We start from the raw sequence: 26937 nt of genomic DNA, 5'->3' as shown, positions 1-26937 counted from the left end.
GTTGGCCACTGCGGGAACAGGATGCTGGATTAGATGGGCCCTGTTTGACCTGACCCAGCTGCTGCAGGGCCTTATTTTGATCTCACCTCCTTGACTTTGAAACAGCCTGACTCTCTGGACCCCAGGCCAGAATCTCTGGAGCTTTCTCTGCATGCATTTTGGAAGTGGGGATTAGGGCCTACCTATTACAGGTCGTGCCTCCCCTCTCTACCCAGGATCAGCCCTGCTCCCTGCCCCCCCCCTCATTCACTCTACTTATGGGGAAACTGCCCCATTGCCTGCTGTCCCCAGCCTGTTCCTCCCACTGGTGCTGCCTGCCCCCTTTTCCAGGCTCCTATTTTAAGCAGCTGCTGTTCCCCATGAGCTCTGCCATGTGACTTCCTCTGGTTTATTTCCACACGTCTATTAAAAGACAATGCCAAGTTAGGAGCCCCGTAGGAAGACAGCCTTGGCAGGATGGCTAATTTGGGCCTAACACGACCTGCGCAACACGGTGGAAATGGGCAATTTGGGTTTCTAAAAAACACCCCTGGAGGTCCAGAGGTTGTTTATCCCCAGAGGGTGGGGTGGGTGAGCCATTCCTAGTGATGTCTGCGCAAGTCCTGTGCAAAAAACCTTACCACCTCGCTCTGCGTGAAACTGTCCAGGATTTTGTCCTGGTTTTGCGTTGTTCTTCTAACCCTTAATGTATTTCTTTAAAAATTCAGACAAGCACATGGAAGCTTAATGCAGGTCCAATAAACTTGCTCTCCACATTTTGAACATTGTATAAGAGCACTATGAAAACAGACACATGGAGAGTTTCCAGCTGAGGTGGAGGTAGCGTTATAGCAGCTGGAGGATGTCAGGCTAGGATTGGAGAGGCCCAGGCTCAGATTCCCACCCAGCCGTGGAGCCCCCAGAAAGACCCACCTCCGCTGAATGCTAGTTGCTGGGAATCGCAGGTGGGCTGAGTGTGGCTGTTGTACTTGGATCCAGCTTGCAGTCTTCCCATAACAGGCATCTGGTTGGCCGCTGTTAGAACAGGATGCTGTTCTAGACGGGTCATTGACCTCATCCAGCAGGGTTCTACTTGCATTCTTAGAAATGTAAGCGTTCTTACATTCTTACAAACTTGGGCCAGTCATTCTCTTTCTCAACCTCACCTACCTCACAGGCTTGTTGTGAGGATAACATAGTATGACTTCCACACACTCCTGCTGTGTGCAGAGATGCGGAATGTCTCAAACCAGCGCAAACTCCTCTTGTCTTCTGTTTTCCTCCTGGCATGTTTCTAGTCCTTATGTCTGTTGACAGAAACCTGATGAAACCACAAAAACCTGGGTGGGGTGTCAGGTCCCTGTAATGTTTGCTTACCTCTTCCCTCCATTCCACTTGCAGTTATTACTATTATGTAACCATAATTGCCATGATCTTGCAACTACATGTCCATGGACTCAGTTTGCATGACTGATCTGTGCTATTTTGGTGCAGGACGAGGTATGGAATGTCATGGAGAACAGGCCCAGCCATCAGCCTTCCACCCTCCTGCCTACAAGGAACATAATGATCTGTGGAAACTCAGGAGACACTCCCCTCACCTCTCGACTGTTTCTTCTGCAGGGCACACAGACATGTGGCTGGAGTGGCCAGGCAGAGCACGGCCAACGGGGAGCAAAGTCCCAGTCCCAGAGCCCAGCAGCAGCCAGCAGGCAAGACCCAGGGTGGCACAGTGAATGGCACAGGTGAGAGTGGAGAGAGAGGAGGAGGTGATGGTCTCTCCTCTGAAGCTGTAAGCCCAGCCCTGTGTGCCACCTCACTTGTGGAGGACCTGCGTTGCTCTCCCACCTGCATTAATATAACTTTGAGGTGCTACCTATAGACGAAAGATTAGCTCCCCATGTCACTTCCCCAGTTTTACTTGACCGGCTATGCTCTACAGACAGAGGTTGCCATTGGGGAAACTCTGGGCCCTTTTCAGGGTGATGGCGATGGACAGGGAATGAGACCTTGGGGTCCTAGTGGAGAGCTTGATGAAGATGTTGGCCCATTGCGTGGTAGCTGGAATTGATACTAAAACTGCCCATGCTGTTCTCAAAATCTATGATGCAACCACATTTGGAATGCTGTGTATACTTCTGGACGCTTCACCTCTGAAAGGATATTGTAGATCTGGAAAGGGGCAGCCAGAATGATCAAGGGGATGGAGGAACTCCTCTGTGAGGAAAGCAGCATTTGGGGCTGCTTAGTTTAGAGACAAAACGAGTAGAAGGTGATGCAAAAGAAGCTTATAAAACTGCACATGGCATGGAGACATTGGGTAGAGAAAGGTTTTTCTCCCTCTCAGCACAAGAACATGAGGCTACCTAATGAAGCTAGATGCTGGAACATTCAGAACAGACAGAAAGAAGGACTTCTTCACACAACAGGCAGTTAAGCTATGGAATTTGCTTCCCCAGTAGGCAGTGGTGGCAACCAACTTGGATGGCTTCAAAAGAGGATTAGACAAATTCAGGGCAGGGTTACAGCTGGCTACTAGCCCAAATGGCTGTGTTCTGCCTTCACCGTCAGAGGCATCTGGAAACTGCAGGAGGGCAGAGTGCTCTTTTGCTGAGGTCCTGCTTGCAGGCTTCCCACAGGCATTTGGTTGGCCACTGTGAGAACAGGATGCTGGACTAGATGGGCCCTTGGCCTGATGGCTCCTGCTATGTTCTTAGGAGGCATCAGCATCCCCTCAACTCTGCCATAATTGCTCCCCTCTCTTTCAGTGAATGGTGAACCTGCCAGTTCCACCCTCGATGTCCCTGAAGATGAACAGGCTGTGCCACCTGAGGCTGTGTCAGGTGCGACCTCCAGCTCTGGCACAGCTCATGACTCTCCAAGGGCAGGGGAATCTGCCCCCAGCTCAGAGGCCCAGCCTTCTCAGCCAGTAGCACAGACTCTGGAGGTGCTGCCCTCTGGGTAAGTGGTATCCTGATCTCTGTTTGGGCACCTTGGCCACGGCATGAATGCCCTTAGCCAACTAGGGGGAGGTTGGGATGGGTCACCAGGGAGTTGAAACCTTTAAAAAGTATGTTTCTGAATTGGAGGCTGTTCGCTAGGAGTAAAGTTTATCCTAGCGGGAACTCCTGCTCTCTTGTTGCTTCCAAAGTTCGTTCTCTCTAAGCAGGATGGGGCCCCAGGCCTACCTCAGAAGACAATTTCAGTGATTACTGTGATCATGTCTGTGAATCCCCTTCTGCATTTAAGAAATATGAATGCTAAGTATTATCATCCTTAGAGGAATGTTACAGTATTTTTGCAAGGCCTGGAGTTCTAGGGAGGAAGGGGACTGGCTGTGACTGAGGTCCAGCTCTGAGGATGCCTGATCTGGGAGCAGAGTCTGGATTACCAGGGTTACGATTCAGTTGTGAACTCGACAGTTGTGGCTCCTCAGCTGCACCTGTTTTCCTTCCTTCCATCCTTTCTGGTCCTGCAATGTGGCTATTTCTGTTGAGCCTTCCAATGCCCAAACACCACCTCCTGACTCCTGCATTTCCGATGAAGGGAGCCATCTGTTTTCCTTCTGGCCTCTTGGTTCAGAGTCTCATGTGTGTGTTTGCATCACTTGCAGGTAATTGGGGGGCCAGCAGCTCAGAGCGCCTTTATGCCGGGCGTGTGAGCGCTACTGTTTTCAGGCCTCAGCCACTTCCTGTTTGCAGACAGCTGGAAAAGTCCAGGGCGTCTCAAAAGGCTCTTTCTTCCTGCTGGAGCTCTCCTCCCTTCCTGCTCACGTACTGTGGTGTGCCTGGGGTCCAGGAGGCAAGGGGGGCACCTGACGCCTTTATGCAGAGATGCTCCTGAAATGGAGGGCGCATCCCACAGCCTACGGCCGAGACACCCTTCCTTTAAGAATCCTGGTGCTGACGGTCCCCTGCTATATAGCGAGAAGCTTGTGTGGGTGTTGGGTGGGGACTGCGCTGTGTACAAGCCAAGTTTCCCCTGCTTCTGTGGCTGAGGGATCTCAGGGCCTCTGGTGGGGCAAGTCCACAGGCCCTTCCAAGCCCTGGTGTGAATGCGCGCGCATGCAGGCCGCTTCCAGCTCCTCCTGTTGGCAGCCCGGCAGTGTTTTGCTTGGCTGCGCCGGGCGCCTGCTTCAGGCCACTCCATTTGCATGGGCATAAACAGGCTTGCCGGGAGGTAGCCCATCAGAGGGGCGGGGGTGCTGTAGGCTGCCTTTATGCTGCTCTCCCTTAACATCTGCACTCAACGTGGCAAGCACAAAAGCCTCTCACATACATACAGCTGGAGCGGGGAGTGCAGGAGGCTGTGGAAAGCCATGGGACTAAACTGTTCCATATGCGGGGTGGGGGTGGGGTGTTCATGTTCCTGGGAGACCCACGACATGGCCCTCAGTGAGGAGGACCAGAAGGGGTGCTGCTGTGCAAAGCTGGGATCCTTGTGGGGAAGGGGCATCCTGCTGTCACACACAGGCTCTCTTGCTCACCCACTCTCCCTCTGGGTTGACGGCAGAACAGACACCTCCTCTCCCCCCGCCCCTCCCCGACCTGCATCTGGTTCCTATCAGCGTTGCTCCTGCGCGGGGACAGCGGCTCTCATTAACACGGCGGCGTGTACACCAGTTCGCGCCTCGTCTCGTGCATACAAAGAGGTGCATTATGCTCCCTTGCAGCAGGCGCGGGCTGTGGTTCTTTACGTAAGGCAGGGCGTCTCGCTTGGACGGCAAGGTGACCTCAGTACTGCTGTTTTGCTACCAGGAAGCCTCGTCTCCATTCAAAGCAGAGTAGCCCAGGAGGATGGCTAGCTGATTGCCTGGCAACCACCTTCCTGAGCCACGTCTTGGCTTTATGGCATGGCAGTGCCCTGCCCTCTGGAGTGGAAGGCATTCCTTCTTGCAGATTGGTGGCCATTTATGATCCTTGCAGAGCCTTCTGGAGTTTGGCTGGGGATATTTAAGAGGTGCACTTTGCATCTCCACAGTAACATCGTCTCATATATCCTGTTTTGTTTTTTTAAAAATAAAGTTTCTAGCCCTTATGAGTTGTTGTTGTTTAAATGGCAGACTGTTCTTCGTGAAAGTGTTGCCCAATCAGGGATTGCTCCTTAATCGTGCTGTGATTGGCCAAAGCAAAACAAAGATGGGATGTTATGTGTGCCTGCTGATGCCTTTTGGAAGCTGTGGGTCCTGCAGAAGTTGTTGGGGCCCCCAAACCTTGACATGCACCCTTGGATCTGGCTGGAGTATTGCTATACAGTTGGAGCCAGTGGGTGCAGAGGAGAGGGTCCTGTGCCTTTGCTCATAAAGTACCTTGAGTAAGGCCCTGTGCCTACTTTACAGGGCTGTTGGAGTCATAGACAAAGTGAGAGTCACAAAGTAAGTTCTTCATGCTCTGGAAAATGCTAGAAATAAGTAATAGCAACAAGGGTTGCCTTGGCTCACAAAATGGGCCCTCCGTCCCCTTCTCACTCTGTGTCTTCTCTCTTTCTGTCCTTCAGGTGGGAGCAACGAGAGCTGCCAAATGGGAGAGTGTATTACGTGGACCACAACACAAAGACCACCACCTGGGAGCGCCCTCTTCCGCCAGGGTAGGTGCTCTGACATGAGCATGTTTGCAGGATCTGGTCTGGAGATACTCAAAGGAGGGTGGCTGGGTGTGCTGTGGGAAGCAGATGTTCTTCACAAGATCCTAACATATGTGATAACATATATATACACATACAGGCACTTTATATATCTCCGAGGCCATAATTCTAGGGCAGGCTCAGTGTTCAGCTGCCCAGGGCTTGCAAAGACAGCTGGAACAAGGACAATCTGCTTGATTGTTTTCATTACAAAAGTGCACATTTTGCTCTTTGGTCCAAAGGCTTTTAGAGCTACTCGCTCTTAAAAAAATGCAAATAACAGCATTAATTAGTTAAAATAGCACACCAGCTTTGGAGCACATTTAAATCAGCTTAAAGGTCCACTTGACATTGGAAAGAGAGCAGAGTGTCTAGCAGTCAAGCCACCTCGGGGAGAGCATTCCACTGCTTGGACGGCCCTTTCCTTCCTCACCTACCAACTTTGCTTCAGAAGATGGGGGAGCTTGGAAAAGCATCGGCACTGGGCAAGGTAAGAACTAACACCTTGAGCTGTGCCCAGTGCAGATGCTTTTAAGACTGGCCAGGTGTCTTCCATATACCTGGTCTCAGTTGCCATGTTCTTTACTAGTCAAAGTTTCTGAGTCTTCTTCAAGGGCACATGGCCAAACAGTGCGGTACCTGAGCCCAGCTCACTCTCTTTCCAAGAGGAGCATCAAGCTGGCGCTGTAGCCATCACTGGTGAAAGGATCTTCAAGCTGTGAAAATTGCTTGGGGTTCTAAGGACGGGGCTGGATTTAACGGAACATCCCCCCCCCCATCCTTCAAACCTAATCCTGTAAGGGGAGTGCAGCTCTGTCCAGAGAAGGCCAAACTCCACCTCCCAAATCGGTTACCCTAAAGGGGTGTGTGGGTTGAAGAGGGTTAATTACTTGGATATTGGCAGAATTATGGAAGAACATCTGGGGTGCCTGAAAAAGGGAAAATTCTTCATCCAACCCCAAAAGCCACCTCTGGCCCAGAAACAGTCCTTGGCAAAAGAAGTTCCCATGATGGTAGAAGAGGATTCATCTGCCACGTATGTGTTTGTGTGTGCGAGAGAGAGAGAGAGAGACAAACAGAAAGATTAGGCTCTTCTTTCGCCCCTGCAGCTGGGAGAAACGAGTGGATCCCCGTGGCAGGTACTACTATGTGGACCACAACACTCGCACGACCACGTGGCAGCGCCCCACCGCTGAGTACGTGCGCAACTATGAGCAGTGGCAGAGCCAGCGCAACCAGCTTCAAGGAGCCATGCAGCAATTCAGCCAAAGATTTCTCTACCAGGTGAGGGTATTCCCAGCCCCAGCCAGCCAAACTGCACAGAGCGGCTCTGCCACCTTCCCACAGCCACCAGTCCCTTTGCTAGGCTGCAAGAGTAATGCTCTAGGCTGCAGAGAAATAGCTCAGGAGAACTGGGTACCAGGAGGGCCTGCATCAAAGATGCCTACTAATACCTGCTGGTATCTACAGCAGAAGAGACCCAGAGGAAGAGCTGCAAGGGGGCTTGGTTAGCTTACAGACAGGCCCCTTCCATAGCCCCTTCCTTTTGCGGCTTTGGTAGCCGTTGCCTGCTGGCTGCCTCGGTCCTGCCCCTGCTACAGTCTAGTGTTGCTCTGGAGCCTTCCCTTGAGGGCTCTGAGAGCCTGATTCCATTACTAATATCGTTTGTTTCATTGTCACTATCCGTAGGCAGCCCTGTAACAGAGATCCCAGGGCAGCTTACAGCAAGTAATAAAAGACAATGAAACAGTATATATTGAGAAAGGAGCAGCCAAGAGTAAAACAACATGAAACTGAAAGAGAAGGCCCAGAGGTTTCCCTCCTGGCTGCTACTCACAGGGCCCCCTGCCCCTTAGTGAGGCCAGAAACAGGCACAGCTCTTGAGCTCATGGGGCCCTGCACAATCCCTCCGCCCAATGGCCCTGTAAGAACACCACTATTCTGTGTCTTAAAGAGGCATTGTGAGTGTGGTGCCTGTGGCTTGGAGTGTGGAAAGTGGCCGGTTTTCATTTAGGCATGAGCGACTAGAAATGTCTGGTTGAAATTCAGGGGATTGGGGTAAGGAGAGACTGTGTTTCCTTAGTCCTGTGAACAGATCTGGTTTGAGGCTCCCTCTTTTGATTGCCAGTACTGCTGGCTGTCCTGAAGGAAGATGCCAGTCAGGCTCCCCTCCTGCCACTCTTGCATTAGATGATGGCGGGCAGGACTCTCCAAGAATATATGATGCAGACCCCAGTCTGGGTGCACTGCAGGGTCAGGACTTGTTGTGGAGCCTGCTGGCCTTCCTTGGCTTGGGAACCTGCTCCCCATTCCACAACACAGGAGGCACAAGACCCTGGCAGCACCGTGGTGGTCAACATAGAGGCCTGCATCTTGTTGTTATTCCCTTCTGTTGGGCCGATGGCTTATTCTCTGCCTCTACAGCCACACCACAGCCGACCACACATTACAGTGTGGAGAAAACTGCTCTTTGCCACACCAGAGCTGCTCCCTCCATGTGGAAAGGTGTTCAGAGGGCACCATTGTTCGCCTTGTAGTGACTTTGCTGGCCAGTAATGGAGTTGCTGTTCCCAGGAAGGCGACCCCAGCTTTTTGAGGGGTGTGACAGGAATGGGACTCTGAGTGAAAAGTCTTTTGACGCGAGCCTCCGGGTCCCAGGAGTTCTGTCTGGCCTGGCTTTCTCCAGAGACGCATGAGGGAGGGGGCCTAATCTAAACAGCGCGCTGCTGAGGAACTGTCTCCCCCTCCCCAGCTTGCCCAGCAGGCTTGAAATGGGTCCCCCGGCCCAGCCTGCCTGGAGTTGGATAAAGGTGCTTTGTATGGGGCCTGGACCTGTGGGGGGCTGTGGGGGAAACGCCTGTCTGTGCGGCATGAATGTTCCCTCAGTCCGTGAGCATCTCGCGCCCGGCCGTTGGGTTTCACGGTCCTCTGTGAGGGAGGCAGGGCAGGCAGGGAGGGAGGGGAGGGAGGAGGAGGAGGAGGAGGCAAGCAGCCCGCAGGCCCAGCCAGGAAGCTCTGGGCGTGGACAGGGCTTGTGGGAATGATTTCATTGGAAAGGCCTGCAATATTCCCCCCCCCCCCCGGTTGTGTGTGGTTCTTGGAGGAGGTTGGAGGTGGGACTGTGGTGGGGCTCTCAGTCGCCTCAGCCAGCACAGGGGCAGCAGCAGCTGCTTTCTTGCCTCCCTCCCTTGCCTGCCTGCCACCTGGGCTTTTGCAGCTCCTTCACTCCCGTCCTCTGCCCCAAGCCGCACACATTCAGGCATTTGCTGTTCCCACAGTTGGTTGGGACGTGTGTGCTGTTGTTTTTTTAGCCAGCCTTGGCGGGCGGTGGGAAGAGAAGGCAGGGTGGAGGGCAAAACGGCTGGACCCCATCCTGCCTTCCAGCACTCTCTCTCGTAACCCCCGTGGTGTTTGTTTTGCCCCCTCCAGTCGTCGGGTGCCCCGTCTGACAATGACCCGCTGGGCCCCCTTCCTCCTGGCTGGGGTAAGTACTGCCTGGCTTCTTGGGCTTGGGGCTGACCTTCCTGCTGCTTGTCTGCAGCTGCCTTTGGTGTAGGTGGGGTGGGTGGACTTCTCTTCCTTAAGGGCAGGCAGGCACGAAGAGTTTGTGTTACTTGGCCAGCGAGACCTGCCTGGGCTCTGAGTTCAAATCCTGATATCATGGCAAAACTCTCTCCCAAGTCCAGCAATGCTTCTGCTGCCGGTGGTGCATTTCCAACCCTGGCTTCATTTGTTTCTCTTTCTCTTATTTGGAGGGAGGGTGGGAGCTGCTCTCCTCCCTGTGTGGTTGGGCTGCTTCTGCTGGAGCCCTTGGAGCCTGCCTTGTCCCTGCTGCACCTGGGGAGAAGGGGAGGTGATGCTAGGCAGCGCAGGATATGGAGAGAGCTTGCCCATGGTGGAGACACTTTGGGAAGCAGGTAGAAGTGGCTCTTGGGATGTAGAGCCACTGTGGAGCTTGGGATGTGCCAAAGGAGTCAGGGCTCACTGATGTGATTCTTACACCCGGGGAAGGAGGGAAGTGTGTGTGCATGGGGAGAGGATGCTGCCTCCTGTTGGACCCTGAGACAATTAGAACGAAACCAAGGGATGTCAACAGTAATTCTTCCCCCCTGCCCCCTACCTTTGTGAGCTAATTCAGAAGAAGCCCAGAGGGGCTGCAGGGGCCAGATGGGATCTGTGTTGCTGACACTGAACTGTGTGTGTGTTGTGCTCTTATAAAAGGCCTAGCAGAAATGTTGTGGGAGGCCACTGGACTGTCCAGCGGGTTCGGGGAGTGGGGTCTGGAAGTCCAAACATCCGAATTGAGAGCTACTTTTTGAAACTTAGTGTGTGTTCGGTCAATTCTCCACCCCACCCAATTTGGGACTCAGGACCCAGGAGAGGCAGGGACTGCCTGCAAGGATTCAGGAGCTGAGAAACAGGACTGGGTGGACTTGAGGAGAGATGCTCTTGGATGCCAGGAGAGGGGCAGCTCTCACCAGGGGGACCCTTTGCAAACAGTCTCGAGAGAAATCATTGCAGCTTGGGCCAGCGATGCCACTGTGGGCTGCTGGGATCTTTGCCTGAGCATCAACAGCAACTTCCCTTTGCTGGAGACGGAGGAGAGGTTGTCAGCTGCTGCTACTACTACAGAGGGCTGAGCATCCAGCCTCACTGAAACTGGGTCTGAGAGAGAGACAGATGTCAAGGTTTGGCTCTTGGCAGTCTTGCAGACCTAGTGCCCTTGTGGTGGTGGTGGGGAGGTGGAAGAGGATGGACAGACGCAGCTGTCAGAATTCACTGTAGCCAGACACCTGCTGGCCATCTGCCGGATCATCATGAGGACCTTGATGGTTTTATGTGACCTTTTGCCCCTCCCTCAGCACTCATCCTGGGCAGGGAAAGACAGAGAGGGGTGGCCCTGGGGTTAAGCAGGGAAGGGGCAGTGGTGATGCACCCTCTTGCTGTTTGGATCCTCACCACGGCTCTCTCAGGGTGGTGATGGAGGTGGGGGTGGGAGCAGACTCTCTCCCTAGGAGTCAACAAATCTGCTTTGCCCTTGGCTGATCCTGCACACACAGGCCAGGCTCCCTACCCAAGTCGCTGAGTCTCCAGGACAGCCCTGCTGGGGCTGAGAGGTCAGAGGAAGGGCCAGCTGTTTGGGGGCAGTTCAGGAGGGGGGAGCACTGAGCCCCTCCCCATCTTTTGCAGGCCTGGCGTTAGGTTGCTTGCTGTGGTAGAACCATCAAGGGCTTCAGAGCTGAAACGGGGGAAATGAGCAAGCGTTGTAGTGGGGTAGAACTGAGCTTGAGTGAGCAGGGAAGGGGGAGAGAGAGGCTGTCCTGCTTGTGAGCTTGCGGAGGAAGGAGGTTATCACAGACTCTCATTCATGGGACCACCTCCCTCTCTGGGAAATGGGCACCTAAGGCTAGGCCTCTGAGGCTGGGAGATGAGCTGTGCCTGAGCCAAAGGGGTGCTGACTGCCATGCGACTTGTGTTCCCCTAGAGGAGGAGGAGAAGTGGTCCCCAACCTGAGACCTTCCAGATGTTTGAGACTCCAGCTCCCATCAGCCCTAGCCAGTGGAGTAGAGGGTACCTCCAGCTGGAGGGGTGCCAGGTGGGGGGAAGATGGATTCCTTGTGGGAAGAGGCTGGTGTGTCTTGGGCCTCTTCCATGCAAGACTTGGAGGCACTATTCTCTGCTGTCACAGGGAGCATGTCGGAAGACCCTGGCATGCCAGGCTTGTCCCATCTGAGCCTGGCTGCGGTGTGTCTGCTGGTTCTGGATTCCCCATTAGATTTTCCTGCTGGGCCCCAATCCAGCCTGGCCAGAGAGAGGGAAACTAACATTACCTCTCCATTCTTTCCTTCTCCTTCCAGAAAAAAGACAGGACAACAGGCGAATCTACTACGTGAACCACAACACCCGCACCACACAATGGGAGGACCCCCGCACTCAGGGGTAGGCTTGGCTTCCTTTTGCTGGTTTGCACTCCAGGACTCCTGTCTAGTAGCCTTGGGGCAACTGTGAGGTCTCTTCAGCCTGCAGAGGGGCATAGGAAGCCTGCAAGGGGTCTCAGGCTGTCCACCAGGCCCCACAGATGGACCTGAGTTGCATCATTCCCAGCAGCTGAAGGAGTGTTCCTCCTGGGACAGGCAGGGGAGGCTCCCTCTCAGGCCCTTGGGCATGTGCCCTGAGTTCCAAGCCTGGTGAGCAGGCAGAATGACTGTGCCCAGCAAGACTGTCTCTGCCTGCTCCTGGTTCCTGCCCAAGGCTGAACTGGAGCTAGCATACTGGGTATGGGGGGGGCTCATTTTGTGAGCTGGGTTGAGGCCGCCAGGAGCAGAAGCTGCCACTGCCTCCAGCTGCAGTGGGTGGGTCTGGGCAGGGGAAAGAGATCAGGCCAAGGTGTGTGTTGCCATTGAACTTCTTACTCTGCTCAGGATGATCCAGGAGCCAGCGCTGCCACCTGGCTGGGAGATGAAGTACACAAACGAGCGGGTGCGTTACTTTGTGGACCACAACACCCGCACTACCACCTTCAAAGACCCCCGTCCCGGGTTTGAGTCAGGGTAAGTCTCTCCAGTGTGGCGCTCTGCCTTCTCAGCACCGCCCAGCATCGCCTCCAGGTGCCTGTGGGTTTATTCCCGGATGGAGGATTCCTTGCGAGGGGGGATTTTTGGCCCTTGTTTGCCAGCCAGGCTTTGAGGGGTGGTGCAGTGCATTGTGGGAGCTTTTAGGACCTTCCAGATACAGTGCTGAAGATTGTGGGATATCCACTCTGTGTTCTTGAAGGTATCTAATGAATCTGGAATGTTCACACAAACTTAAACTGCGGGAGAGAAGGAGACTAGTCAGTCTCAAGAGCTAATAAATGTGAATGTGGCCAGGGCCCCACTAAGGCCATGTTTACTGTTGCAGGAGTAAGCAAGGTGGGTCACCTGGAGCATACGACCGAAGCTTTCGCTGGAAGTTCCACCAGTTCCGCTTCCTTTGCCACGTGAGTTGCTCATTCACCATGTTCCCAGCAGGGCAGGAGGAGAAGCTGCGAGATTCCCAGAAAATCTGTGGCTCCCGGTGGCGGGCGGTGGGTGGGGATGGGGATGCCCAAACCTAGGCAGGATGCAGGGACCGAATGTGGGTCGTTGGGCTTCTCACAACCTCTATCTCCTTCACAGTCCAACGCACTGCCCAGCCATGTCAAGATCAGTGTCTCTCGGCAAACACTCTTCGAAGATTCCTTCCAGCAGGTGATGTGAGGCCTGGGTCAGGGGGAGGGGAGGGGAGGGGAGGCTGGTCACCCCTTGGGAAGAGCACCCTTGTCCTCTCCCCACTGCACCTGCCAACCTCACTTCTCTCTGCTCAGATCATGAACATGAAGCCTTACGATCTGCGGCGTCGACTGTACATCATCATGCGTGGGGAGGAGGGTTTGGACTACGGCGGAATTGCCCGGTGAGTCGGCACAGCACAGTGGGGTGGAGGTGGGAGCTTCAAATATCCACCCTCCCTGGTCCTTCGGGATTTATCCGCCCCTGGGAAAACTGCTGAAGCAGCAGTGTGGAGGTGACTCAGGACATCGGAGTGGGATCGACAGGGCCTGGCCTTCTGCATGAGAGGGTCCCCTGGTTGGCTAGCTGTGCAGCCTGAGACTTGAGAGGCCTCCTGGTGGCCTCCTCTGCAGAGCTTCAAGTCCAGCGTGTTCCAGACGGGCTGCCACTTCGGCTCCAGACGGCAGCCACTCCCGCCCTGCAGGAGCTTCTGACGCATCTCCCTGTGTCCTGCCAGTGGTTTTACCCTATGGTAGGTTACGTCATGCTGTTCTACCACAGGGTAGAACCACGGACAGGATGCGGGGGCTCTCTGCGCCAAAGGAGGGAGATAGCCAAGAGAGAGCAGTGATTGTGGCTGCCGAAGGAGCGTGTGTGCGCAGGCCCCCGCCCACCCTTGCGCAGGACGGATGACAATGGTTGGGCCTGAATGGCTAGGCTGGGCTGGCTCTCATCAGCCATCCTTCTCTCCCCCCCCCCTCCACCCCAACAGCGAATGGTTCTTCCTTCTGTCCCACGAGGTGCTCAACCCCATGTACTGCTTGTTTGAATACGCTGGCAAGAACAACTATTGCCTGCAGATCAACCCTGCCTCGTCCATCAACCCCGACCACCTCACCTACTTCCGCTTCATTGGCAGGTTCATCGCCATGGTGAGCATCTCCTATACTAGCCGCCTCTGCCTCTGAGGGCTTTTGTGCAGGGGCAACTTGGGGCTGGGTGGGGCTTCAGCTTCCTCTCACTACCTCGGGAGTTCTGCCCTTCACCTTGACTGCAAAATCATTGGTGGCTGTGCTTTCCATAGCATTTGTGCAAGCTATGCCACTTGCATTTCGTGGGTGCTTGCTCACAGTTGTTCTCTAAACTCAGGTTGCCAACCAAGAAGTGCAGGTCATTGCACAGCTCAGTGGCACTGTGTCTGCTTTGTATGTAGGAGGCCCCAGGTTCAATCCAGGTGGGCTGGGAAAGACCCCTGCCTGAAAACCTGGAGAGCTGCTGCCAGTCAGTGGAGACAGTACTTTGCTAGGTGGGCCAGTGGTTTGTCTTGGAATAAAGCAGCTTACTGTGTTCCTATGAAGCTGCTTTAGGTCAAATCAGGCCACGGTTTGATCTATCCTAGTATTGCCCAGCCCAGCCTGGTGCCCTCCAGATGTTCCAAATGGCAGATCCCACCACCCCTAACCATTGGCTGCAGCTGATGAAGGGCACCAGGTCAGGGAAAGCTGCTGTGCTGGCTGGGTTTCAGACAGGAGAGAGGAGCCTTTTCTAGCTGGGGACTGATGGAATCCAGGCATCTAGCAAAAAAGAGTCCTCAAAAGCTCTGTTGGCCACAATAAATCTGTTAGTTTTTACATTGTCACAAAGGATCTTTGTTGCTTTTTCTTCAGGAGACTAACACAGCTACTACCTCTCTGGGATTTGATACTGAGCTATAATACTAGTGGCATTCAGGAGAGGCTACTGTGAAATCTTCAGGAGCGACGCATCAAGTGTTTGCTCTTAACAATCTCTGAGGTGAAAGGGAGGCACCCCCCTCCTCTCCCAGTAGCGCCCACTGCCATTAGCGGCCCCTTTGCAGTGTTCATCCTGTCCAGTTCCACCCACCTCACCTGGACAACCAGTGCTCTGGCAGCATTCTGCTTCTGGCTGTGCTGCTATTTCTCCACTGTATTCTGGCCATTTGTGGATCATGTGAGGAAGGACATGATGGTGTCACGGCACTAAGTGGCTGGAAGCAGCTTTGAACTCTGGTTAAATTGGGGTGGGGGGGGGATGTCTGTCGCCAAGGCAACCCTGTTGCGCGTTGGCCTGGTTCCTTTGGCAACAGGGACACATTTCTGCCCCTCCAACAGTTTTGCTGGGAAAAGGTGTACACAGGAAAGAGAAATCATTTTTTCCCCTGGAATAAAAAAAGAAAGGGAGTTTTGCAGAGTGGGAATCAAAATATTTGCGTTCTTCAAAACTAAATTTAATTCTGTGGCCAAAGACGGCTTTGTATCCATTGAGTTCCGAAATGGCACGTAAAGTCTCCTGTTCTGACTCTGTTGAGCAGAAAGGAAGCAGCCAGGAAAAATGGATCAGGTCAGGTGGCCTCTTTGTGACAAGAGTGTGTCATGGAACACTTTCTTCCCTTGTTTTTCCAGAGTTCTGTATTTTTGTTTCTTAGCAGAGAAAGGAGTGTAACTTTCCCCCCCTCCCTTGATCCTCCTGGCAAAAGGGGAGGAGGACTTGGGCCTTTGGCCTGGCCTGAGAACTCTACAGGAGGAAAAGGCAGCTGCCCACACCCAAAGAAGGGGGCTGCTTGGGAATTACCAAGAGGGCAGGCGCTGCCCCTACATCGAGTCTCGGGGCCTGATCCCTGGGTGGGCTTGCCCTCCTTTGGCCTTTGAAAGAGCAGGAAGAACTTTTCCCAATGGTTTCCCCTCCTGGCTCCCCCTTCCCCTCCAAACCCTAGACTATTACTCACCACCAGGCTGGTCTTTTCCAGACGCGCAAAAGCGTCTGCGTTATTCTTGGCTCCCAGAAGACCGTTCTGTGGCCGCAGAGTTTTGATTAAACAAACGTTGCTCCAGAGCTGTTTGGGGAGCAGGCTGGCTGCCTCAGCTCCCCAGAGGGGGACATTTGGGTACCCACTGGAAAGCAAAGTGTGGGTGGGGGGAGCTAACAGTCCCTGCGGCTCTCAGCCTTCAAAGCTCTTTGTTGCTTCAGGCGCAGGTACTGCCGAGTGCCACCAGAAACATAAGGACCCTTCCTTGGGTCATCTGGCTGAATACCGTCATACACGGGCCGGCCGCGGCTTTCCTGGATTTCAGGCAAAGGTCCTTCCCAGCCCTGCCCGGTGATGCCATTAGGGATTGAATCAGGAACAACATTCTGCATGCCAAGCAAGGGCTCTGCCACTTGTGGGTCCTTATTGTTGGCAAAGGAAGAGAGGGCTTTCTTCTCGGTGGCACCTCAGCTGGAGTGCACCTCCCTAAAGAACCATGCCTAGCACCCATTTTGTTGCCTTTTATGCATCAGGGTAAGGCACCCAATTCTCTGGGCATTGAAATGAGTTGTGTTTTAAAGACTAGAAATGGGAGTCCACACACACACAACCACTATGCTACTTTATGTGATTTTTGTCGTGTGTCGCCTGGGATTTCTGTGGGACTTGGATTCCAAAATGAACACAGGGCTAAATGTTTCTGGTATATCGGCACCTTAAATTAAATAAAAAGAATAACCTTGGAGCCTAGTGTGCAGTGGAGGTGTGTGTCTGGGGGACTGCAAGAAGAGAGTTGATGGGATCAGCTGCCCCTTTGATGTGTGTGTGGGGGAACGTGTTGCATTTTTGCTTTTCCTCTGCAGTTTGGTGCTAAGCTTGCTCTAACATACTTTTTTGGGGTGTGTGTGTGTCTCCTTGTGCTGCAGGCTTTGTACCATGGCAAGTTCATTGACACGGGCTTCACACTGCCCTTCTACAAGCGCATGCTGAACAAGCGGCCGACCCTCAAGGACCTGGAGTCCATCGACCCCGAGTTCTATAACTCCATCGTCTGGATCAAGTAAGTGCCAGCAAGGGTGCTGCTTGCCCCTCCCCTTTCCTCCTGAGCCCATGTCCCATGGAGCTGCTGCCCCAAACCGACTGATGGCTTGCACAGCCACTTTTAACCTGTGGTGATCTCATAGCACCCAGCAGTACAGCCCCCACCCCTCCTCTTGCTGTCGCTTGGCACCTTGCCCAAGTGTGCAGCGTTTAGTTGCTCTCATCTTCTGTGTTTCATGTGCCCCAAAGCCTGAAGGCTGAGGGTTGCAGTGTAAAAGCAGGAGGGGCAATCTGCCAGCCCTCCAGACCTCTCTGGGAGGTTCCCCACAAGGGGAAGTGACCCTCCAGCTAATATAGGTCCCACCCCGATGTAAAGAGGGAGGGTGACAAACAAGACAGAGCAAAGGGGCAAAGCAAAATAGCCCCTAAAGAAGAGACCTTGATCTGAATGTTGCTGTTATAATGAGCAGAAGAGGGAGGATGAAACTGGCGGGGGCTGCTTGTGGCATAGCGCCAAGGACTTGTGGTTTGCAAACCAAATTATGGCTGGGGATGCTGAGAGCAGGTCTTGTGATATCTTCTGGGGGGGAATTAAGCTACTGAGACTGCAGGGGCAGTTTTGTCTGTCCCAACTAGGGATGCCACGCATGCCTGGGACTCGGGATATCCTGCCATCTACAGCATCCACTCGGCCTGTGATCTTTAGCCCCTAGAGCATGATTCTTCTAGGTTTTGGCAGCAGCCACTGAGACCCCCAACTGTCCTCCTAGTGAAGCTTCATCTGCTGCTTCTCTCTCCCACCCTTTGCAGAGAGAACAACCTAGAGGAGTGTGGCCTGGAACTCTACTTCATTCAGGACATGGAGATTCTGGGCAAGGTGACCACCCACGAACTGAAGGAGGGTGGAGAGAACATCCGGGTCACTGAGGAGAACAAGGACGAGTACATCATGTGAGTTCCTGGTCCTCGCTTTCCTGAGGCTTAGAGGGGCTTTGAGAAGCAGCTTGGCCAGAGGCTCTTTCATTTTGCATGCCATTTGGCTCCAGGAATTGCCTCTTCGCTGGGCTGCTGACCAGGCAGCGTGGTAGGCCACGAAATTAAGCTCTGCACTCTGCTGTTATGCTCACTAGCTAGCCTTGGGCATTTGGTGCTCAGTTCCCCATCTGTAAAATGGGAACGTTGTGGACCAACTTCACTGGCTGATTCTGAGGATGAATGCGATACAGATGATAAGGCATTGTGGTGTGTGTGTTCATTAATCCATGAAATGCAGGAAATAGGGTCCTCCCAAAATCACGTAGCTGAGGTTAGGGTCAAGCCAGGGCCAGGTCAATCAGTTGCAGGTCTTTAGGTGCCCAAGGAGTGCTGAGTGGCTGGTCTGTCTATCCTTGCAGGTTGCTGACGGACTGGCGGTTCACCCGGGGTGTGGAGGAGCAGACCAAGGCCTTTCTGGATGGCTTCAATGAGGTGGCACCTCTGGAGTGGCTGCGGTACTTTGATGAGAAGGAGCTAGAGGTGAGCTGGGCTGTTGGAAGTGTGGGGGCCTCCTCTCCTACCCAGAGGGGCCTGTCCTCCTGCCCTGGGCTCTGCCTTCGTACATTGTCAGGCTGTGCAGAGGTCACAGCAGTTGAATGATCTGTTGTCTGGCTTCCAATGAGCCAACTACATGGTCATCTACCATCTTACATTCCTGCAGCCCCTCGATAAGGCTGCCACTCCTTGCGAATATGAGACCTCTGACTGTTAATTGTCAGTGGAACAATTCCTGAGAGAATGGAACATTTCAGAGGGACCTTGGTGTTTACTCAATTTGAATTTTTTATAGAAGTTCTAATTGAATCTCCCCACTGCCCCTCGCCCTCCGACTAACCAGGAAGTAAATCTTGTAAAAACACACACACATATTTTAGTCAAGTAGGCAGGTCAGGTTTAGCTTTCAGTTTGCAAGATGCCCACACTCTCAGAACGATAGAAGCCTTGCCTTGGTGGGTCTTGCCTCTGGACTCTCCCGGTGACCCGGGCTGGGCCCCCTCTCGCCTTCTTCTCCCTTCTAGCTGATGCTGTGTGGCATGCAAGAGATTGACATGAGTGACTGGCAGAAGAACACCATCTATCGGCACTACACCAAGAACAGCAAGCAGATCCAGTGGTTCTGGCAGGTGAGCCTCCCCAAGGAAGAGCTCCTGGCCAAGGGGTCCCCCGTATGGACAGGGGGAAAGGAAGCTTTGCCCTGGACAGACCCTTGGATGTGGCAGAGTACTGACACGTGCCTCTGATCATACGCAGAGTGCATTTGCCTCATCAGTAAGTCACCGTGACGCAGGACCTGTTTGCAGGACCTTTTAGTTCTGAGGATCTGACTTCCAACCAGATGTCTCTCCCCACCCTTAGCTTTCATTGCTATTAACATAGTCAGTGTTGCTTTGGGCAAATCCCTGTTGCTGAGAGCCCGAAATATTTTTGGGAAGGTGGGAGCCTGGTCTGACATCCCCCTACCCATGTTGGCTGCAGGTGGTCAAGGAGATGGACAATGAGAAGAGAATCCGGCTTCTGCAGTTTGTGACGGGGACTTGCCGGTTGCCAGTCGGAGGATTTGCTGAGCTTATTGGTATTTGTGCATTTGGCTGCCTAGGGAGGGGGAAGCAGGGGATGTCGCCATCCCAGTTGCTGAGTGACTGTGGGAGAACTTCATGGTGGGGGGGAGGGTTGTGTGGTTCTGTCTGTCAGGCTTGGAGCAGGGCTATGGGGGCACGTGGAAGTTGTTTTGAGTCTGTTTGGTTGCCTTTGCTTGTGGTGAAGGAACTCGGCTCAGTCTACTTCTCAGCTCTAGTCTTAGAGGTGGGGTGGGGTTGCCAAGATGGTTTGCAAGCCAGTTTGCATTTGAAGTGCAACTGTGTGTTCTTGTCACACCCCACGGGTACTTTTTGTGGGTTTCTGATGTTGTGCTTCTTTTCTGACAGGCAGCAACGGGCCCCAGAAGTTCTGCATTGATAAGGTTGGCAAGGAGACCTGGCTTCCCCGTAGCCACACATGGTGAGTTCCTCTGCTTTGGCCCTTCCTGCCCATGCTTTGGATGGGTGGGAGGGCACTTCCTTTCCTTTCCCCCTGCTGATTGGCTGCGCTGTCTTCCTTTTGCAGCTTCAACCGCCTGGACCTGCCTCCCTACAAGAGCTATGAGCAGCTGAAGGAGAAGCTCCTTTATGCCATTGAGGAGACAGAGGGCTTTGGGCAAGAGTGACTCCAAAGAGACCCTCCTGGGAAGCCATCCTGAATACCTGGAAATGGAGCCAAATCTCCAGGAAGGAAGGAAGGTGGAAGGAGGTGGCTTTGTGGAAGAGGGATTGCCCAGGCCTAGATCTTGTGGTTGGAGAATTAGAGGCTGCAGAAGGTGCTCCCCTTCTCTGCCCCCTTCCCCCCCAAAAAAATATTCAGTTGCTTTCCAGCAGAGCAGTGGCTGCAAGTGGTATCCACCTCCTTCCCTGTGGATTCCTTGTACCAGTTTCTGAGCTATGCAGCCATTCTGCCCCACCTATGGGCCTCATGGGCTTTTGTCGTAGCTGCCTTTTAAAGCAATCCAGACCCACCCCCCACTGGTACCAACCCACCAGGACATCCTGAACATTATGTCAAGGCATTCTGCACAGGAAAAAAGAGCACTTTTGAGAATTCCCCCCTTGCCAAGGACACTGGAGTGTGTTGCGAGCCCCTGCTCCAGATAGCCACTGGGGATTGGTAGAGATGGGTGGGAGCTAGAGGCAGGATTCCCTACAACTTTCCTAAACCCACCTCCTCTTTCCTGAGGCCTTTTCCCACTCCCTGTGCTGGTAGGTGAGGCTTCTGTGCCCTGCAACCATGCTGGTTTTCTGCTGAGAGCAGTGGGCAGGATTTGGCCCACATCCCAGGCTCCTCTCCTCCCCAAACCCATGAAGCAGAAGACAGGGCAGGGCCCCAGGCAGTCCCCAGCTGTGTCATGGAGCAGGATCTGGGCTGTTCAAAGCAGCAAATGGGTACCCCACTCAACCCCAAAGGCTATAGACAAAGAGCCCTCAGGAAGAGAGAGGATGGCCTTTGGCCAGATTGCAGGGGAGGCCAAACCAGGCTTCAGCCAAGCATGGAGAACCTGAGTCTCCTGATCTGAGCTGTTCCAAGTCTTGTTGGAAGTGGGGCATCTTCTTTTTCTGGAAACATTGGTGCCCAGTGAGCTGCAAGATTGTAGGGGGAAGCCTTCACCTTGAATGTCTACAAAACAGGTTATCCCAAGTGCAGAACTCTGAACTTTTTTGCACTAAAAGGCAGGAAGAAGGGGCAGGGGGCGAACCAGAAGAATCCCCTGTCTTTATTTCTGGATGGTTTTTTTTAAAAAAATCCTCTGATTGGAGTATGCGTGGCTGGCACACCCTGAGAACAGGGACCAGATGCCAGAGTGGGAGTGGCATACGTCTGCGTGTGTGTCCTATGGCTACATGGCGGAGGGTGGGGATGCCTCAAGCCTCCACAGCAAGGTGTATGTCTGCATATGAGAGCTGGACTGTGTGTGCGCGCGCGCGTGTTCGTTTGTTTGTAAGTAAGTGTGTATATAAAATGTGTATAAAAATGTGTATATAAATGTCTGTGGATACAAAGAATTGCAATAGCTTTTGATGGGGATCCTGGATAGTTTTGTACTGCATCATCCTGCCTCAGTGACGCCAATTTCTTGTGCAATAAACAATCCGCAGCTGCTTGTGGGCTTCATGTGTCCCTCTGTGCTTTGGGAGCCTGATGTGGCTTCTCCTGGGTGCTGGGTGGGGCGGTTCCCAAACGTGTACATGGCGAAGGTTGTTGCTGTGTTAAAGAGCCACAGGCGGGGGCACCGCAGCTCTCATCGCCCTCTGGTCTGTGTGCTTCCCCCATTCCCCCCACTGTAGGATGACCCAGTTGAGAGTTTGGCCTGACTCCTGCCTGTTTCCCTGCTTGCAGGTGGAGGTTTTTGACCCCCTGTTCCTAATGCTCTCGCTTGAAAGGGAGCAAGGGGAACATCCTGTGGACAGGCAGAGAAGGACAGCCCTAGGCAGGCCTGGAAAACCAGGGCTGACCAAAAGGGGTTAAATTCTCCTTGCTTTTAAGCATATCATCCAGCCCACTGCTGTGCTGCAAATACTGCGTCTGTCATACAACTCAGCAGCTAGACGAATCTCCCCATCCAGTCCACTTCAGCAGTGGAGAAGTGGCACACATTTTCGCAGCCCAAGAGGGGAGGCATAGCAGCTCCTGCCACCACTGCTCAAGGGCCTGCAAAGGTTTGCATGCACTCAGAAGAGTGGAGGAAGGACCCCAAGGGGCTCAGTTGCAGGAGGGCTCATGTAGGCTGCTTGGACTTCAACGTTTTTCCTGTTCGGGTTTTGAAAGTGTGTGCCCAGAAGAGGCTGGGGAGAGTGGTGTTCTTATATGCAGGAGTGCCATTGGGCTTTCCAGGATGGGCACCTGGCAGGCCACTGTCAGAACAGCAGACTGGGCTAGTTGGGGCCCCCTTGGGTCTGGTCGAGCTGCAGGGCTCCGCTTATATTCTTCGAATGCTCAGACGGGAAAGCCACATTTTGCAGCAGTCCCAGGTCGCCGCCACTGCCTTCCCCAGCTGACTTGTCTCCTGCTCCAACCAGGGAAACCAAAGAGGCCCCCAAGCTAGCCTGGCGCCAAGGGAGCCATTGCAGGCCTGGCACACAGGCTGCTGCTCTTGGCATTTGGAAGCGAAGGTGGGGGGTGGGGGAGGTGTGACCACTTCCTCCAACTCTAGCGCACAACCAGAGCCAGAATGGCTCTGCTGGGCAGCATTTGGTGCCAAAGACAAGCCCCCTGTGTTTCAGAGGAAGTTTCCAGGGCCTGGAGGGAGGGAATTTGCAAAGGCTTCTACCTGAAGGACTGTCAGAGGGGAGGGGTTGGGGCCTGTAGCGGAAAGATTTCCCCTCCTCTCTGCCGACTTTAAAAGCATGGCTTTGTCCCTGAAGGCAGAGAGCAGCCTTGTGTTGTGGGCAGAAGGAGGGAGCAGCAAAACATGTTTAGCTTGGCCAAGAGGCACAGGCTGGCTTTGTGAGCTCTGCTGCAGGGAAAGAAGATCACCCTGTTCTCTGGGGAAGCAAAGCAGCCAGAGATTCCCACTGCTGGGGGAGTCACTTTGGGAAACCAGGAGGGTGAGCCCCATGCCCTTGTTTGGCCAGTGAAACCCTCACACATTCCAAACTGGAGGTGAGCGGCCCCTGCCAGCGTTAGGGTGTGACGGCTTGGAAGGTGTTGGGGCAAGCTTTGCCATCTTCCAGGCTCTCAAGCTAGTTTGCTTTCTGTTCCATCTCCCAGGAGAAAACAAAAGCAATGGAGCCAAATAGCAGCAAAGTGACGGAGAGGAAGGCTGGGCCAAAGACAAGAGGGCAGTGGCTATTTTAGAAGCAGTGCTATTAAGGCAGCTTGCAATGGCTCTCACTTCCAAGATAACTTAAAAGTAGCCAGGGGGTGGAGAGAACCTGTGGGTCTCTAGCTGTTGCTGGACTACAACTCCCATCATCCCTGGCTATGGTGGATGGGAGTGAAGTACCCAAAATAGCTGAAAGGTCACAGGTTCCTTGCCTCTGTTTGACTAACACTTTTGAAAGCAGGGGGAGCACAGGTCAGTAGATCAGTGGTCCAACTGACCTCCACCCTGCTTGTAGCTTATAGGGCTGAAAAGCCTGTGCCCCTGTGGAGCCACAGCCAGGTGAAATAGATCATACAGGCCAGCGGAACTCTCATGAAAGGCAACTTCATCTTCTACTAGGGAGGGGCCATAGCTCAAAAGGTGAAGCACATTTGTGTGCAGAAGTTCCCATGCCTATTTTTAAGGCTCAGTAGGCAATGGGAAAGACCTGTTGCCAGGAACAGACCCTATTTGGTTAAATGGACAGAGTCTGGTCTGGTAGAGGGCAGCATCCCATTTCCCCCCTCTTAGACTGTGTATTGTTTGGGGCATTCTAAGCAGAACCAGCAGGTCGCTCTGAGCTGAGGCAAATGGCTGCCCACCCTGTGCCATGATAATCCTATAAAGTCATTCAGATGAAAAATGACACCTAGCAAACTTCCAAACTTTTGCTTTTTTAGCACCAATCTATTTACCAGTAGTTAGTGCACATGTTACAGGGGCGCGGGTGGCGCTGTGGGTTAAACCACAGAGCCTAGGACTTGCGGATCAGGTCGGCGGTTCGAACTCCCGTGATGTGGTGAGCTCCCGTTGTTCAGTCCCTGCTCCTGCCAACCTAGCAGTTCGAAAGCACGTCAAAGTGCAAGTAGATACATAGGTACCACTCTGGCGGGAAGGTAAATGGCATTTGCATGTGTTGCTCTGGTTCGCCAGAAGCGGCTTAGTCTTGCCGGCCACACAACCTGGAAGCTGACTCCCTTGGCCAATAAAGCGAGATGAGCGCCGCAACTCGAGTCAGCCACGACTGGACTGGTCAGGGGTCCCTTTACCTTTACCTTAATGCACATGTTAATTCTTTATCCAAGCGAGCAAAGATGTTGGAGAGCATCCAGCACAGCACAGCTGTGAAACAAATCTGGTGACTTCCCTTGCAATTAGGAGCCTCTCCTAATCTGTGCATGTTGCACACAGGTCTGGAGGTAGGTACCTCATTTTTCTTTCCCTAGCAACACACAGAGCTTCAGCTATTTCTCTACAATGTTCTTCACTCTACCAAAGGCAATTAGAGTACTGAATCAACTAATGAAACCAGATCTTTTGGACAGCAGCAGCCTACTGGCTTCTAGATAGTTCTATTCAACCATTGTCACCTTGATTCTCATTCCTTCCACCATCAGCTACTGTGTTCGTGTTGAATTTCTCATCTGACTAGCCAGGACTCCAAGGGGGTGGGGGGAATGTCCTTTTTCACACAAGCAGCTTTGGGCTGCTTGACTGTCTTGACCTCCTTCCTAGTTTGCAGAAAAGCCCTTCTGGATTCCATCAGCATCTTGCCAAAGCCACTTGGGAGAACTGCTGCCAATCCTTAACAGGCAGTTTCCTTTGTAATTAGAGGGGCTGCAGTGGGGGCTGAGTTTGAAGTCACCGTTGTCACAGGCTTGGCTGCTGTATCAGAGCTCTGCTCTTGCCGCTCTCGGAATTGGGAGGGCGGCAGTTGTCGTAATCTCCAATTTCACTGGTGGGCCAAAGAGCCTGTAAATTAGCAATTCTTGTCCCAGGAACAAACATCTTCCAGAGAGGTTTTGTCCTAAGCAAAGGGCCTACCCTGGGTATCTGACTTGCTGTAGAAAAGCAGATAAAAAAAGACTTCACAGGGAAATGCAGAGGTTGTGTTTGTTTCCGCACAGGTTTGAATCCTAGTTTCAGGTCTCCCTACAGCAAATGGGCAGCCACTTGAAAAAGCAAAAGCAGAAACAGAATAAAAGTTCTGCAAAAAAAGGTCTCTGTTTGGGCCTCAGACAGATGTGTGCAAAAGCAATGAGAGAGGAAGAAACAAAAATCAAGGATGCTGCGCTGGAGAAAAGTGCAGATCTTTTCCCCTCGTCTCATAAAACAAGACCTCAGGCTCTGAAACTGATTGGTAGCTGACCTAAAACATGCAAAAGGAAGTACTTCACAGAATGCAGAAATAATTCACAAAATTCATTCCAGCAAGGTGTACTGATCACAAAAGCTAGGTATTTACATATATTTACGCGTATTTATGTGTGCGCGCATGCATGCGTGTCTACAAAACAACAAACATAACAAAAAAGAAACAAAACAGGAAAATGACAAAAACAGAAGTGGTATGCCTCTGAATACCAGTTGCTGGAAATTGCAAGTAGGGAAAGTTACTGTTGTGCTCAGATCCTGCTTGCAGGCTTCCCACTGGCATCTGACCGGCCACTGCGAGAACTGAATGCGGCGTCAGATGGGCCTTTGGTCTGATGCAGCACCCAGATTCTGCCCATGTTCCTTTGTTTCATCTCTCTACCCTCCTCCTAAGTAAAGATGTCTTCCTTAAACCAATATGCCTGGGAAGTGGAAAGCAAACGACCTGGTCAAGGCAAAATATCTCTCCTTCATGCCACCTGTCTTGCAAGAGGCCATGGGTGAGGCAGGTTCCTAGTAAAGTAACCTCCTTTAGCCCCAAAAGTTTGCCAGCTTGTTCTTGGACAAGGTGGGCATACGTGGCAGTGGTAAGCAATTAACGGTCACCTCAGAGCAAGCAATCTCTCTAAACCTCTCCTGTCGTGCAACGGTCAAGAACTTGCCTCTTTTGTGGATAATGTGCAATTTTTACTCTCTTATTGTTTGATGGTTTTACTGTTGATGACTTGTATGTTATTTAAACTTTTCCCTACTTCGGGGGTTGTATTGACGAGGATTTCTAAAGCCAGCTGCATGAGTGTTTGCTGCCACCTGGCGGCTGAAGCTCATTATTGCATGAGCTCTGGCAAAGAAGTACCAGTACGTCAGGTTGTTGTTGTCTTTGCTATACTTCAGAACAAATCCAGGCAAGAGCTGGCCTGTGGTCTACCTCTGATGTGTGCATCTGGGGGTGCATAGCCATACATGCCCCCATAACAGACTTTCTTGGTTATGGGATTAAGCTTATGGTCTCACTGGCCAGACTGGATAGTCCAGTTTAGGGTGTGCATCTGTGGGGCCTGCTTTTTAACACTGTGAGCAAGACTCTGTCTTTGTAGCTGGCTGAAGAGGCATTATGCCATGCCAGGGCTGACAGCTTTTGCTAAAGCAAAGACTAACCAGGCTGTCTGCCCTAGTGCCATTTCTTGCTTCAGGCTGTATACAGATCAAGGACAGGGAACCTTTTTCAGTCCAAGGGCCACATGGCAGTGGTAGGCTGGGGCAGGGGCAAAAGTAGGTGGAGAAATTAATATACATTTCCCCTTTATGTAACAGCTTTTATTTCTACACACATTCCTCTCTCTCTCATCCATCCAGGCAATTAGAAATATTAAGAATTCTGGGACACGTTCCAGCCAGCCAAAAACACTCAAGGAGACTTCAAACAGAGTTGGTGAGAATCTCATAGAATCAGAGTTGGAAGGGAGCCTAATGGTCATCTAGTCCAACCCCCTGCAGTACAGGAATCTCAACTAAAGCATGCATTACAGATGGCCATCCAACAATTGCTTTAAAACCTCCAGAAAGCACCTCAAGGGCCATGCAAAGTCCTGGAGGTGCATTTGGCCTCATGGCTTATGATCATCCCTGCCATAGATGGTTCAGTTAAAGAGATATTGCTCAGGTCATCTCATCTTCTACCTAGCTACCCACCTACAAAC

The 26937-nt window shown here is 52.7% G+C and overlaps 2 protein-coding genes across 2 annotated transcripts in view; one reads left to right on the top strand and one right to left on the bottom strand.

The window, feature by feature from the left end:
• The window catches only part of WWP2 (WW domain containing E3 ubiquitin protein ligase 2), a 37697-nt gene extending 16315 nt beyond the window's left edge, over positions 1 to 21382 (top strand). The window contains 18 exon segments of the mRNA XM_083452443.1: positions 1603 to 1724; positions 2748 to 2940; positions 5476 to 5565; positions 6711 to 6885; positions 9031 to 9085; positions 11460 to 11541; positions 12024 to 12152; positions 12502 to 12580; positions 12759 to 12830; positions 12947 to 13035; positions 13624 to 13783; positions 16545 to 16678; positions 17470 to 17610; positions 18054 to 18174; positions 18714 to 18818; positions 19171 to 19267; positions 19620 to 19692; positions 19798 to 21382. Coding sequence (XP_083308569.1) covers positions 1603 to 1724; positions 2748 to 2940; positions 5476 to 5565; positions 6711 to 6885; positions 9031 to 9085; positions 11460 to 11541; positions 12024 to 12152; positions 12502 to 12580; positions 12759 to 12830; positions 12947 to 13035; positions 13624 to 13783; positions 16545 to 16678; positions 17470 to 17610; positions 18054 to 18174; positions 18714 to 18818; positions 19171 to 19267; positions 19620 to 19692; positions 19798 to 19897 — 2017 coding nt within the window. The 3' untranslated portion in view covers positions 19898 to 21382.
• Positions 1 to 26937, bottom strand: part of NQO1 (NAD(P)H quinone dehydrogenase 1) — a 177468-nt gene that overhangs the window by 30875 nt on the left and 119656 nt on the right. The gene's annotated exons all lie outside the window — the stretch shown is intronic.

This window comes from Podarcis tiliguerta (assembly GCF_965153285.1).
Source record: "Podarcis tiliguerta genome assembly, chromosome: 8".
NCBI classification, from domain to species: domain Eukaryota; kingdom Metazoa; phylum Chordata; class Lepidosauria; order Squamata; family Lacertidae; genus Podarcis; species Podarcis tiliguerta.
The sequence above is the reverse complement of the archived record's forward strand: the minus strand, read 5'-3'. Positions and strand labels throughout refer to the sequence as shown.